The 14,040-nt window shown below is 46.0% G+C and overlaps 1 protein-coding gene across 1 annotated transcript in view; it reads right to left on the bottom strand.

The window, feature by feature from the left end:
• Positions 1–6,009: 6,009 nt before the first annotated feature.
• The window catches only part of Cog1 (conserved oligomeric Golgi complex subunit 1), a 30,387-nt gene continuing 22,356 nt past the window's right edge, over positions 6,010–14,040 (bottom strand). The window contains exons 22-25 of the mRNA XM_077659975.1: positions 13,181–13,343; positions 12,178–12,294; positions 9,934–10,182; positions 6,010–6,212 (exon numbers count right to left, since the gene is read on the bottom strand). Of these exons, the coding sequence (XP_077516101.1) occupies positions 6,075–6,212; positions 9,934–10,182; positions 12,178–12,294; positions 13,181–13,343 (667 nt within the window). The 3' untranslated portion in view covers positions 6,010–6,074. The remainder of the gene's footprint in view (positions 6,213–9,933; positions 10,183–12,177; positions 12,295–13,180; positions 13,344–14,040) is intronic.

Here is a 14,040-nt window from a genome sequence, read left to right as displayed (position 1 = left end):
TGATGGCCGCTTGGTTCGGGAGCCTTTAGGGTACACGATGCGAGAGACGTCGTCCAATGGAACGTTCAATCTCAGGGGTGTCGCACGCTCGGCACAAAAACGTGGACACGCTAAAACGAAATGGTTCACATCATCCACAACATCATAGTTTGCACAAACCGCTGGGGATTGCTCCTTGCGCGCTTGAGTCTTGCTGTGCACTTTTAGGAAGAGCTGCACCTTGCAGAACCGAACTTTTGGTCCAGAAATAAAGCTCTTTCTCTCTTTTCGGAAGAAGCCGCTAAGTTGCAGATAACAGAAGCATTTTTTTACTACCCCATGAGGCTTTTGCCACGTACTTTTCATATTTACTTTCTGTAATAATAATAAAAAAGCTCACAGGGCGGTTACCACTGCGTAATGCGAGATTCAGTGACAGCTGTCGAGTTATTTGCATTTTGCGATGTATTGGGGTAATAAATTTGAGAAGCGACATGCATATGTGTATAGTTATAGGACACTATTTTTAGTTTCCAACACATACTCGTGCTCTGACTAGCGCTCGTCTACAGTCCGCCGCTCTAGGCGTGCGACGTCACCTTCGCTGAGCCTTTCCTCGTGCGCGCGTTTCGCAGCAGCCGCTGCAGACGGAGCGTACCACATTCCTCAGCTCTCTCCATAATCTCGCTCCTCCTTCCACTGTAACCGTGGCAACCACCCTCCGGCTGCGTATCCCTCCTCTATCGCTACACCCATCCTTCCACGGTGGTCATCGACACCTGCAACTGGCCAAACTGTCATAGCTTCACTCTGCTAGGTAAAGCCGGGTATCGCCGTGTGTGCAACACACCGTTATCTATAACTATGTGATCTCTACCATGTGATCACTGACGTCAAACTCGAGCATAAACGGAGGTGCTGCAGCGCGCGCCTTGGCCAGAGCCACGTGATGGAGTCGGACGATGAGAAAGACGTGAACCGGTGCACGACGTACCGCAGGAGACTGGCTTCTTCTGCATCCGTAGCCACATGAAGTTATCGCAACTACTCAGTTAACAAAAGCTAAACCACTGCCAATTTTTTTTTTCAAATGTGATGAAGATGGAGTAGCAGCTACAAAATCGAAAGAAGCACGCTTCACTGGTATGGTAGTGCTAAGATTTCCGTGTCTTGAAAGAAAGTAGAGACAGCGAGAGAGAAAGCCTGTCAATAAATGCACTGTATGCACGGCACTGTATGTATGTACTGTATAAGTAAACAGAGAACGCTATTCTGTCCTAAGTGCAATTGTTTGTTCGTGAAAAAAGCGCAGTAGCCTCCACTGCCGGCAGGCAGATAGCATAGCTGCCGGTTTCAATTAGGCAACGTGCGAAACATGTTAGAAGGCAATAACATGCTCCGTTTACTTTTGTGCATGCCTGTACATACAGTTCCGTGCAGAGGGTACGGTTTGAGATACACGCGTACTCCATTTCCTCCACCACCCAGCGGCGAGAATTCAAACGCCACAAAGCGAACCGCGCGAGCCACCCGGGAGCGGAAGAGGGCATACCCCCTTCACCTCCCGTTCCTGGATGCCACCCACGTAAGGGGAAAAGGGACAAGCAACAAAACCCCGATATCCTGGCGCCCAACGTGGAGCCTGCTCTTGGAACATTGGACGGCAGGTTGTTCGGTCCAAGGAACATTCCTTGGTCTGGGCATGTTAGGCCTAACGTGAACATCGATCGTTAGAGCCGGCGGCATACTTTCTTGAGTGCGAGGTGAATTTTGCTGTAGCATGTTGGCACTCTTCAACGTGCTCAGCGCATTTGTTAAGCATTTTGTGGAGAGATTCTTCCGCACGGCAGCCACGTACGTGGTCCGAAACGAAGGCCAAGCGCCGCCGGAATTATCAAGCCCGAAGCGAGCGAGTACGGAAGCCTCCTGGGAGTTTTTCTGTACTAATTTTCATTTCTGTCCTCGACTCTGGCAGCCGGTTGGCCGCGAGCCAAGGGTGCCATAACGAGCTAGCTGGTACTGCAGCTAGGCACCGTGCGCTCCGAAACTGTCCGATACGGTGGGCGCCGGCCGCTCAGAAGCTGCTCAGTACAGTGAGCGGAGTAGAATCGTACTGAAATGGTCTCTGTGACGTTGAATCAGTGTTGTCGTAGTGTACTAAGTCGGGCAGGTTTTGCACAGAGACAGATGTGCTGCGCAGGAGACGGCAATGCACGCAAACAAATAACAATTAATCAAATGAAAAATAAATCTTTTATAAAGTATTTAGTGCAGCCTGCCATTTCCACAAAACTTATTAGGACAATGAGCTAAAAACGTAGAATATTTTATGCCCTGCAATAAACCGACACTTATTATTAATAAGTAAATTATATTTTGCCACAAGAAGTGACTCGAATTAACTTCGTTCCCAAGTTATGGAACGTCTTGCTGAATGACCATTGTACCCGAAGATGAGCTAAAAAAATTTCTCTATGACCTTATCAAACCTTATTAAACGGTTTATGGCTTTATCATTAGTGTGCATGTGTCGCGTCATCCTGGCGCTCATTGCACCCTGCGAAGCTCATTTCACTTATTGTGACCTCTTCTTTCACGATTGCAGCCAACATCAGCGCGCGCAGTACAAACAGGGAGATGGGTCAAGTAGTTGCGTGACCTCCGAGCGGGGAGTGCTGTCAGACGCGACCCAGAACCTCCTCCGTCTTCTACTTCAGAGCACTTTCACTCTGACCTTTCATCTTCATGCTGCTCTTACAGACTGTGCCCCCCAGGCTACACAACATACTCAGGGCGTCCTGAGAATCTATTTTTGAGAATGCTGCATTGTCCCGAGTATGTTCTCTAACGATCTTCAACTAGTCCTCACCTGGTCCTGTTGTCTTAAAATTGCCCCAGATGATGCATGGTTTGTTTTCAGGAGAGAAGATGACAATTTGGTGCAGAGAATGCACACTATTTGTTTGCTTATTTTGGGCAGTATTCACAACAACAGTCCTTTCCTTCTTTTGTGTTGGATTCTGACAAAAACTAATTTCACAAAAGTTTGGCCACAATTAGCAATACTGGCTCATTTGATCACCATTTTTGTCAGTGCCCATGGTACTGTATTCTAAAGACTGTTTCTTGCGTCGAAATTATTTTATTTATTATATCAATATTGCCCACAAATTTATTTTAAGCCAGCACTTTTATGAAGAGAGCGGCATGTGCATTCGGGCTTGACTTCAGTGCACTGCCACAATATTATCTTGAAAGAGGATGTTTGTGGGACATTTGAGAAAACTTTCATCCTCACTTCGTCCAGCAGCATACAAACTGAGGGCATCCTTTTGAGGACGTTTTGGCAATGATGCACCCATTTTACTGCGCCCTGTCCAAACCTCCTCCTCCTTCGAAGCACTTTCGCTCTCTCCACCCTCCTCTAATCTTTTTTTTTTAAATGAAAACGGGGATGCCGCACAGGCATGGAGGGAACAAGCGCTTAACAGCTGCGCTGTAAAAGGTCACCCCATTTTTACCTCCTGAAATCCGAGAAAAAAAGCTAAATTAAAAATATCAAAACGAAGGGCATAAGTACTATATTGAAAAGCAGGGTGGGTAGGAAAACTTGGGAGTTGACTATTGCCCTCAAATCAACAGATGAGCAAAATAATTTGGGGGGTGTAATCGCGTTTCACAGAAGGGTTGAAATGCGGGCCAGTTGGTTCATAGTAACTTGAAAAAAACCAGTCACAAAAGACAAGGGACAAGAGAAGGAGTGTTCACACCACGACGACTATTCAATGACTGGTTCACACCACAACGTGTGAACCAGTCGTTGTGGTGTGAACAGTCGTTGAATAGTCGTTGTGGTGTGAACACTCCTTCTCTTGTCCCTTGCCTTTTGTGACTGGTTTTTTTCAAGTGTTTCACAGTGCAGCTGTAAGCGCCTGTTCCACTGGGTCAAGCGTTGGCACTGTCGGCGTAGCCTGCAGAGCAAAAGCAGGAGGGTGGTTACAAAGCAGGGTGGGTGGTTACTGGGAAAGCGGAGGAATGTGGTATGCTCAATCTGCGGCGGCTGCTGCGAAATGCGCCATCTGAGGAGAGGCTCAGCAGTGACGCCGCCACGCGCTAGGAGCGGCTGACTGGAGAGGAGTGGTATCTGCACAGCGAGTATGTGTGGAAACTGAGAAGTTGTCTACAACTCTACATATATGCATGCCTATCTCAAACTCACCCCTATACATTGCAAGTGAGACTAATTCAACAGCTGCGCTCTAAATTCGCATTACTGAGTATTGTAATAACCCAGCGAGTTTGTTTGCAACGAGCACTGTAGGCCTTCAGAAAGGACGTTATACAAGAACTTGCTGCTCGCCGTCTTAAGGCGAAAGCCTTATATGGCTCATCACCAATGGAGCCCAGCATTTGTCTAGGAAAAGCGGTACCAAAACCCATAAGACCTTATGATGTCAGAGCAAAGAAAAACAAAATTTCTTCCGACGTGCGGAGAATTGAACAAAGGATCTTCAGATTGCGAAGCGAGTAAGCAACCTTTCGGACTGTAAAGTGAGCACACAACCCACATGGCCACAAAACTGCGCTGCCTCTTGGCAAATAAGGCTTAACCTAGTTATGCGTTTCCTTACGACTGTACACTACTAATGGTGTGTCATTAGAAAGGAAGTAATATAAATTTAAGAAATTAATGCTTTCGTCTTAAAAGTATGTAAGTAGCCTTAGGACACTCCGTCATTTCTTGTGGCTCCGCTGTTCTCGGTACCTTGCGCATTGCAATTGCTCGAGGTTAGTGAATAAACATATCATTTAAAAAAGGTCATAGGATGGTTATGAGTGCGTAACGCAAATGTTCAGCGTTGCTTAGCGCTTGGGGAAGGAATTTCAGAAAACAGGGTTTAGTTGGAAGAGAAATGGAGGGGAAGGGTGTGAGCCAGGAGTGTTTGTGTTTGATGGTCTTCGACCGATTCTCTCGATCTCGCCTTTGCGGAAACCTGGACTACCAGAGCCATCGGCAATGGCTGACATCAACTGCCTCCCATCTGTGTTGGGCAATCGATTTTATGCGAAGTTTTGGAACCATGCATAGGAGGAATGAATTTGGAAGCTTCCAGAAGAAGGAAGGAGGGGGGGGGGGGGGGGGGGGCTGTGTTTATTTGCGGACAACGTACATATCTAGTAACATCTAATGCTGAGAAAGAATTTCGCAGCAGACTCACCTCCATATCCTTACACGAGGATGAGAGGATGACCCTCCCAGGATGACCCGCCCAGGATGACCTTCTGAGCACCCCCCTCACCCATCCCCTCCCGTTTTCTTTTCCTGCAATAAATATTCATTTACTCTTTAAATGAGGGAAAGACTGTCGCTACAGTACAGGTTACCTCTGCAGGTTACATAGTTTGGAGCCCCATACATAAAAATCTTGCTGCATGCATACATTCATTTGGCTGCACTTCGGCGGTGCTGCTACTGGTGCAGCAGCAACAATGAGGTGTGACACAAAACCTTTTAAAGGGATCATGATGGTGTACTTGAAAGTGTTTGTATTTTATGTACACCATAGCAATTTGTTAAGTACTGGTATACTCACGTTTCATGTCTACCATGGCACATAGTTGGAACAAGGTGACCCTATTTGATGGCCTTAGAAGATCACAACTGCCAGCTTACAATACTGTTTTCCGTGAAGCCAGAAGCTGCCTCAAATAAAGGCATCTGGCTATGCCACAAGGCATGTGGAAGTGGCCTGTGATTTTGTGGTTGAAAACACACACCATTTCTTCAGACAGAGATACATAAGACCTAAGTTCCTTGGAGTTAAGTTCAAGCAACTGATAACTTCTGAGCACTTTTTAATGCACGTGTAATGCGCAAACCGCCATTGCAGTGCACGTGAGAAAAACTACTGTCAACTGCAATGCCATGGCTTTCGGGGCAAGGCAGCTGTTCTGACTGGTGGCAAAAAGCTTACTCACAGCAATCACTGCAAGTGCAAGCGTGTTACAGACAAGAAACAGACAGCAGCAGAAATGCCACAATCCACCCTTGTTAATACAAATGGACACTTTATACAGAACATAGCTGGACCCTTTCACATGGGACCGAACCAGGAAGAGCGCATGCTTGTGGCCATCTTTTCATAGAAGGAGGGCAAGGCAGCAAACGCTGGTGTTGACTGGCTAGCTGTCAGTGATGGAGCAACTGCCGCAAGGTCAGGCCCAGATGAACTCTGAGAGGAAACAACAAGACATGTCACAATGTCACCGAGTAGCCATGTTTAGTGTGGTCCAACAGTAAACAAAGACGTTATACCACAGCACTACATCGCAATTACAGCATAAAAATTCATCTGAGAACAGTTTTGCTTCAACGTACTATAAACGATTTGTGGCTTTCATGATAACGAGTTCCTTTGAGACCTCCTTTTAATTGTAAGACGAAAAGCGCGAAAAAAACACACTGATGCAAAGAAAGACGAAGGACAAGTATACCTTCGTCTTTCTTTGCGTCCGTGTGTTTTTTTTGCGCTTTTCGTCTTACAATGCAGTACCAACTAGCCTGCACCTACACCTTACTAAGCTCCTTTTAATAGCTGATCTAGCTTTTGAAGTATTGTCATGGACTAAAAGACGACAAAGTGGGCAGTGGCGCGGCATGGAGCACTCGTACTAGGTCCACCTCCATTAAATCATTCCATCGCCATCTGTCATGTAGTCCTGTCTCCACCGGCTTGTCATCACATTACAGTATGTTTTAAGTACTACAGTATTTTACAGCATATTCCATTCCAATGCAGTGCTGAGTAGTGGGTTGGAACTTTTGGTTTTTATTTTTGGAAAATTTGGGGCTGACCTTCTTCGGTGCTTATTTAAAAAAGCAGTCTTCATTTTTTATTGGAAAATATTTTTACAGGCAATTAAATTAAGTTTTTTTTTTTTTTTTTTTGGCGATAAGCTGTAGTACTCTTGAGCGGTCAAAAGTCACCTAGAATTTCTCTTGACCTTTTTGTCAGCCCAACCATTTGATTTATCAGTAATTAGTAAAAAAACAGCTGTACTTAAAGCTGTGCTTTTAGGAAGAAATGCCATCGTCACAAAAAAGAAAAGCAAGGAGCATTTTTAAGACAAAAACACAAGTAGAAGTTGACTCCTAAAGGCTAGGCTGTCATTAATAATAATAATAATTGGTTTTGGGGGAAAGGAAATGGCGCAGTATCTGTCTCATATATCATTGGACACCTGAACCACGGCGCCGTAAGGGAAGGGATAAGGAAGGGAGTGAAAGAAGGCTGTCATTCTAATGTTAGGTTTCTGCACTGGGTGGAGCAAGATATCGGGCCTCAAGGGTTATGCATGCTGACTACAGCGACGGAACTGCCGCTTAACCATTCAGGTAGCCAGAACATGACACGTTTTCATAGTGCTTGCGTGATGAGTCCTAACAGAATAGCTGAAGAAAGCACTGAGCTAATGACGTCTGGGTGTTGACTGCTTTATGACCCTCTATACAACAGCCCGCCACCTTGACTGCTGGAGTCACCTGTTTTGCAGACAAGCATAAAATAGTGGTCACAAAACGCGCAATTGCTCTACTTCTTAAATCTGTTAATTTTCTCCTTTATTGTCTGAGTGTAACTCCCACTGGTAGCCAGCTAGTTGTGGCATGTATATTAAAGAACACTGACCTTTTTCAGTTACAATCAAAATTTTAAAACAGATTTTTTTCTTTGGTTTAAACCGAAAAGTCCAACCCCTAGCTACAGAGTAGTGGCTGCAAACACTAGGCTTTCACAAAAACATTTCTGCAGCTTGTTCTGGAGGTCTTAGAAGAGAGGGTTATAGCATACACGAGATTTACTAGCCTTGATTCTACTTCTAAAGCAGGCCTGCTAGCAGCAGGTGCTCTAGCAAAAAACACAACATAGCACTGAAACTTTTCAACACAAACTAACGTGTACAATCTGTAGCCTGTAGCCAATAGCTTAGGCAGTAACTTCTGTAACAGTCCACCTTCACTTTTACAACTTGTAACTGACCATGTTGTTCAGTTACTATTTACCGCGATATTTATGCTTTTTCTATTGAAACCCACCCCTTATTGAAAACCACCCTGGAAACCCACGGGAGAGTTTTAAGTAATAAACTGACCTGACCTGGTAAATTGAGATCTGCGGAGGATGGAGTAAAGCAGACTTGGTAGGCAGACTGCACTTTTAGGCTGACAGCAATATTTTTCAGGGGAACTAGGTATATTAATTCAACAGCATTACAGCTGTTGTCATACCAAAATCCTGCCGGTGTCCGGTGTCACTAAATTCGTTGATTGGTAGAGAGAGGTAGAGAGAGGTCAAGTGACCTTACGACGTCATCTTCACAACCTGCCTACTGTGGCAGGTTGCAATTAAATGAATGATTGGTTGACAGAGGTCATGTGACCTAGTGGCGTCAACATAACCTGCCCACCAGGTTGTGAGCAACCTACCGTATTTACGCGAATAATTTGCGCACTTTTTATTCAGAAATTAGGGCTCTAAGAAGGGGGTGCGCAAATTTCATGGGGATTTCGCGAGCGCAACTTAAAAAACTCCACAAAGGTCATAACGCGCAATATAGGTATAGTGTATATTGCTGCGTATACGTCAGCACCCGGACTTGCACCCTACGCTAGCCGGCCCCCGAAAAAAAGTTCTACGAAAGGCCCCCCCCCCCTTGCGGGATGGCATGAAGGTGCATGCACGAAGCTGAATAAGACGCTAAAACAGCGTCATCGTTTGCGGCCCAGCCAATTGTTCGGTAGTTCCGGATTCCGTAAGTTTGCTTTCGCAACTTCGTCCGGGAAAGCAACCGCGAATCAATAAATCAATTATCACACCACACAATTCTTCAACGGTACCGCGAGAGTGTTGACCAAACTGCTTGTCGACGCTTTGTCACGGCGCGGAGCTGAGAAGCCAGCGAGAATAGCCACGTGCGCACAAGTTTTCCGACACAACGATTGTCGTCTATGGGCAAACTTGTGCACACGCGGGTATTCTCGCTGGCTTCGCCGCTCCACGCCGTGATAAGGCGCTGACAAGCAGTTTGAAACTTGCCGCATATTTGTGATATCCCATTGCAAGACACGACCGAACAACCGAACACAAGCTGTCAGAGCCACCAAGAAAAGCGTAGCCGGCAGTCGAGTCACATGCATCAGCCAAACAAACAGCGGTGTTGGCTCTTCTATCAGCTGCCGATCTTCCCTGTAAGCTCTGCTGGCCATTCCGAGTGGCGATGCCGCTGGTGCCACCGCGATTGTAACTGCGGCCCCTGACACCACCATGAACGCCCAGTGCACAAAAGATTCAAAAAGCCTTCCGAACACAAACACGCGAAATAGCTGAATGCTACTGGGTAGAGCCATAGGGTAGAGCCCACATGCATGATGGTGGTCTAGCGCAGCGCGGTGCGTAAAATATGAGAGTAAAAAATTTTTTGTGTAAACCCGGGTGATAAGGTAAGGGTGCGCAAATTATGCGAGGGCGCAAATTATGCGCATAAATACGGTAGTTTCTAGACAGCCACCTAGATAGAAAATTGAAAATAAAAATCAGAAAAAGACATGATATATGCATGTCGTCACTCTCACAGCATAACAGATAGCTGCTACTGGAGCAAGCAGTCCGAATATGGCAATTTATGGACCAAAAACTGCAAACAAACTGACGCAAACACACATAGAGGTTGCATCAAGAGTTGCAGCAAGTGTGAAATTTAATGCTATTGCATTCCACTCTTAAGATGGCTTAAGTGAGCCCATAGTTTTTTGGCCACAGCTTGCTACATACACCCTAGCTGGCGACAAAGATGTCCTCGTTTTTTTTTTTTAAGTGAAGGCCTGTATCAGGCCCATTGTTCCAACATGAACAGAGAAAGGATGCGCCCAGAGCATGGCCAATGCGCTGATACTACCTTGGGGGGTGGAGCAGGGACTGCCAGGCTGGTGCTAGCACCAGAGCCACTGCCACTGCTGGTCTGGCCGGAGTGGGGTCTCTCGTCAAGGAACCGTGAGAGGGTGGGAAGCAGGGGGAAGCGGGGGCCTCCTATGGCCAGAACAGGCAGCACCACGGGTGAGCTGGGGGGTGCCCTGCTTCCAGAGGGTGCTGGCCCCGACACTAGGCAGCGGCCTGCTCCGTCACCGAGGCACAGGCCCAGCAAGAGCTGTGAACATATCCATTAAAAATTAAACGTCAGGCAATCATACTCGCTTCAGTGTTTTCCATGAACAACCCATTCTCCACTAACAACTGTTACAATTAACAACCACCTCAGTGTAATGATAGGTGTAAAATTAAGAGACCAAGCGGGTAGCGTGGGTGAGGGAACAAACGCGGGTTAATGACATCGTAGTCAAAATCAAAAGGAAGAAATGGGCTTGGGCAGGGCATGAAATGCAAAGGCAAGATAACCGCTGGTCCTTAAGGGTAACGGAGTGGATTCCAAGAAAAAGTAAGCATAGTAGGGGGGAGCGGCAGAAAGTTAGGTCGGTGGATGAGATTAAGAAGTTTGCAGGCAAAGGGTCGATGCAGCTGGCGAAGGACAGGGTTAATTGGAGAGACATGGGAGAGCCCTTTGCCCTGCAGTGGGTATAGTCAGGCTGACCATGATGATGACGACGACGACAAAGCCTTCTCAAATCTCTGTATCTGAAGAAAAATGTCTGGTAGTCTGACACTTTAAATCTGTTCTCAAGCACCAGACCATGATGAATTTTTCTTCAACTGCAAAGACTGAAAGGCTCAGCCTTCTTCTTCATAGCTTTATGGATGTACTCATGTGGCTGTCAATTATAATTTAATTACTATTTGAAACCCACTTCACATTCAGAAATAAAATGACTTTATGAAAGGAAAGGCAGAGAGCTTGGCCCACAGCAGATAGCTCAAGCTTGCTACTCTGTACTGGGGGCGAGGAAAGGAGAAGAAAGAAAAGGTCACAATGGATGCCAATGAAGAATCCCTGTAAATGCACTGTACAGTGGGCACACTAGTGTTGTCTATTTTGTGCTAAAGTACCAGCAGCTGTCACTTCCGTTTTCAAAACAGTTTTGTTAGTAAGCTCTAGCTTGCTACATTTCCTGGTTTCTAACCAGCAATAAGACATAACTTTTAAGCTTAATAGCCTTTAAACATTCAGGACCTAATAGTATCGCAAAAAAAAAAGGGACCACATATTATTGGCAAAGCCAAGAAAGGCCATTATTTGCAACAATTCAGAGTTTTATACAGTCATGCAGTTTCCATTTGTCTGTATTTCCTCCTTGTAGCTGGGTCATCTGAAGGACATCAGATGCTATTAGTCAAACCTTGTCATAACGAACATGGATATCACGAATTATTGGCTATATGAAACTGTTTCCTAAATATTTTTAACAACTGAATGCATTTCTTACTTTATATATTGAATGCAGTTTGCCATAAAACGGATATATCGAACTGCAGAGCGCCAAGCTGTGTCCCCACTCGAATGACAGGCTTTGCCTCACTACGCGTGTGACTAGTGGTGGTGCGGCAAGCGTTCCCGCCACGGTTCACGCTTTATTTCGCATTCGCCAACAATGCCACAGAAGATATAGTGATGAAAACAACTGTTATCCAGGTGGTCGACACCCATTTGCAACTCTCGCACCCTCGATAGTGCCTCGGAACGAGCGACACAATCGGTTGTATCTTTCCAGCCTTCATGTCAACCATCACGGAGCAGGGGTGGTAAAAATGGCAATAGCTTTCGTCCTGTGTCTGATTTTTTACCATGTTGCTGTTACGAGAGGAAGCTACCCTATAGCTGGAGTTTGACCTGACGCCACTGCCTGCTGAAGTGCTGTGTGGGGAAGCAAACCTAACTTGCTTTTGCTGCTCTGCTTCTTGCGGCCTCCGCAATCGCCACGAGCAGCTTTGAAACGGTGCTAAAACTATGAAAAGGGCTCTCCCAGTTGTCGTTCTTTCGCTGGCTAAATTTTTTTTCCAGCGTAAGTTTTTGGCGAAACTTTATATTATGAATTTCGGCTATATCGCACTATTTTACGACTTGTTACCTGTTCACTATAACGAGGTTTCACTAAAATTTGCCTGTCATTCGCTGCTACATACTATATGCTGCTAGCAGGCATGCCTGCATGTCATTTCAAAGAATTCTGGACAATAATGATCCCCTCACCGATGTTTGCTGTGCAGCCAGGCTGGCTTGACGGTCCAAGTGTGGCATCAGTACATCCAAGTCAAATGGGTCCACGTGGGCCTCCACAGCTGCCCGAGCAGTGCTCAGTACATCAGCCTGGGGTGTGCAAGAAGAATTACAAGAGGGCTCAAGAAAGCGCATTAGCGGCAAAAACGCGATTAGCGAGAAAGGGCAAGGCCAATCCTAGGCTGCGCAGAGGAGCCTTTCATAAGCAGGCTGCATACTTTCCTTGTACCAAGCATGGTCCCTGTAGTAGCCTCTCTGTTGAAGGTAAGAGCAAAGAGCAGGGGCATTTAAGCATGAGTGAGGGTACAATACAGCAGGTAGGATACTGCGTTACAAAGCACTCAGGAAGCACAGTAAATGTAACAGGGATTGAATTACAACATGATATTCTTATGCCCCATCAGCAATTGCTGCACTGCATAAGAACAGTACAAAAAAGAATGTTCAGCAAGCCTTGCTGCCCGCTTATGGGGCTGGTTCCATTGATTTCCAATTAAGATGAAGATTCAATTTCTCAACTAAGATGTGACTCGAGAACAGCAACAAAAAAATTTTGAAAGACAATTTGCTTTACACCATGTTGGGTCACCTTAGGCTGTGCAAGTTTGGCAAAATACAGATCCTCAAGCAACAAAGCCTACACTTACATCCCACATTATTCAGAATAAATTGTAGCTCTTTTGATGCTTGCGAACAATAAACACTAAATACTAGCAGGCTGCCAGTCAAATATACCAGGCTTCAAGAGCACATTTAAGTTAGCAAATCTCACTGCCATGTGAGCCGGAACTTTTTGTTTCTTCAGCATAGAGAAGATTCTGAGAGAGTGATTAAAACTGCTGCATATAATTACATGGCCTCCACAGAAGAATAGAAGACACGGCACTACCTTTCGCAGGTACATCACAGAGAGCACCTGTTTTTGCGTGCAGTGAATCCCATACTACATGCATCGCTGTGCCACAGCACCACACACCTGGAAAAGCAGGGCGAGGACCTGGAGGTCCATGAGCAGCTGCAGAGCCCAGGTCTGGCAGAGGGAGGGTGGCAGCTGCTGGGATGCCAAGGCCTGGCACGAGTGCCGATAGGCTGGTTCCAGACCAGCCACTAAGAGTTGGCTGGCTTCACCCTGGATGGCCCTGAGGGCAAATGACCAAGGGCAAGGGAAGAAACTCAGCATGGTGGCTGAGCGGCTATGGAATCCTGCTGCAGGAGCCCGAGGCTACAGGTTCAGTACACGGCAATGGGTGCCACATTTGGAGGCAGGGTAAAAAAAGCACTCAATCACCAAGATTATGATGCTCGCTAATGAATCCCAGAGGGACAGGCTTAATACTTAATACCTCCAAAAACAAAGGGAACCAACATGAACATAGCTGATCCCAATTGGTTTCTAATTGGTCCCAGTCACGTTTTTGCATGTCCCAATTTGTCATTTTTGACTCGGCTCCCTCAAAGGTTATAGCACACCTTTCGGACTTGCATAGAGACAGGCCACATGGGGCCACTATCTAACTGGTTCGTCACTGGTCCAAAAGCATAGTGCAGTTATAATATCAACAAGAGTCGTGGGAAGTTAACAGCCGCAAAAGGTACCCTTTGTCAGAAACCGCTCGAAAAAATCTCATCATTTACCACTCAACTATAATTACTTGCAACATGCACACCAGTGCTTCTGTCAGCAGCGATACAGTACACCAGTTTTTCTATCACACTTCAGTTTGGAATAGGAATATACGAAATGTAAGCGCTGATATCTGGTACAACTGCAAGACCTTTGAAAATTGCAACAACATATTTGCGCACTCAAAACTGTGTACAGTGTGCAGTTTCTCA

This window comes from Amblyomma americanum, chromosome 3 (genome assembly GCF_052857255.1).
Source record: "Amblyomma americanum isolate KBUSLIRL-KWMA chromosome 3, ASM5285725v1, whole genome shotgun sequence".
NCBI lineage: Eukaryota > Metazoa > Arthropoda > Arachnida > Ixodida > Ixodidae > Amblyomma > Amblyomma americanum.
Note: the sequence above shows the minus strand (reverse complement) of the source record. Positions and strands in the feature narration are given on the sequence as shown.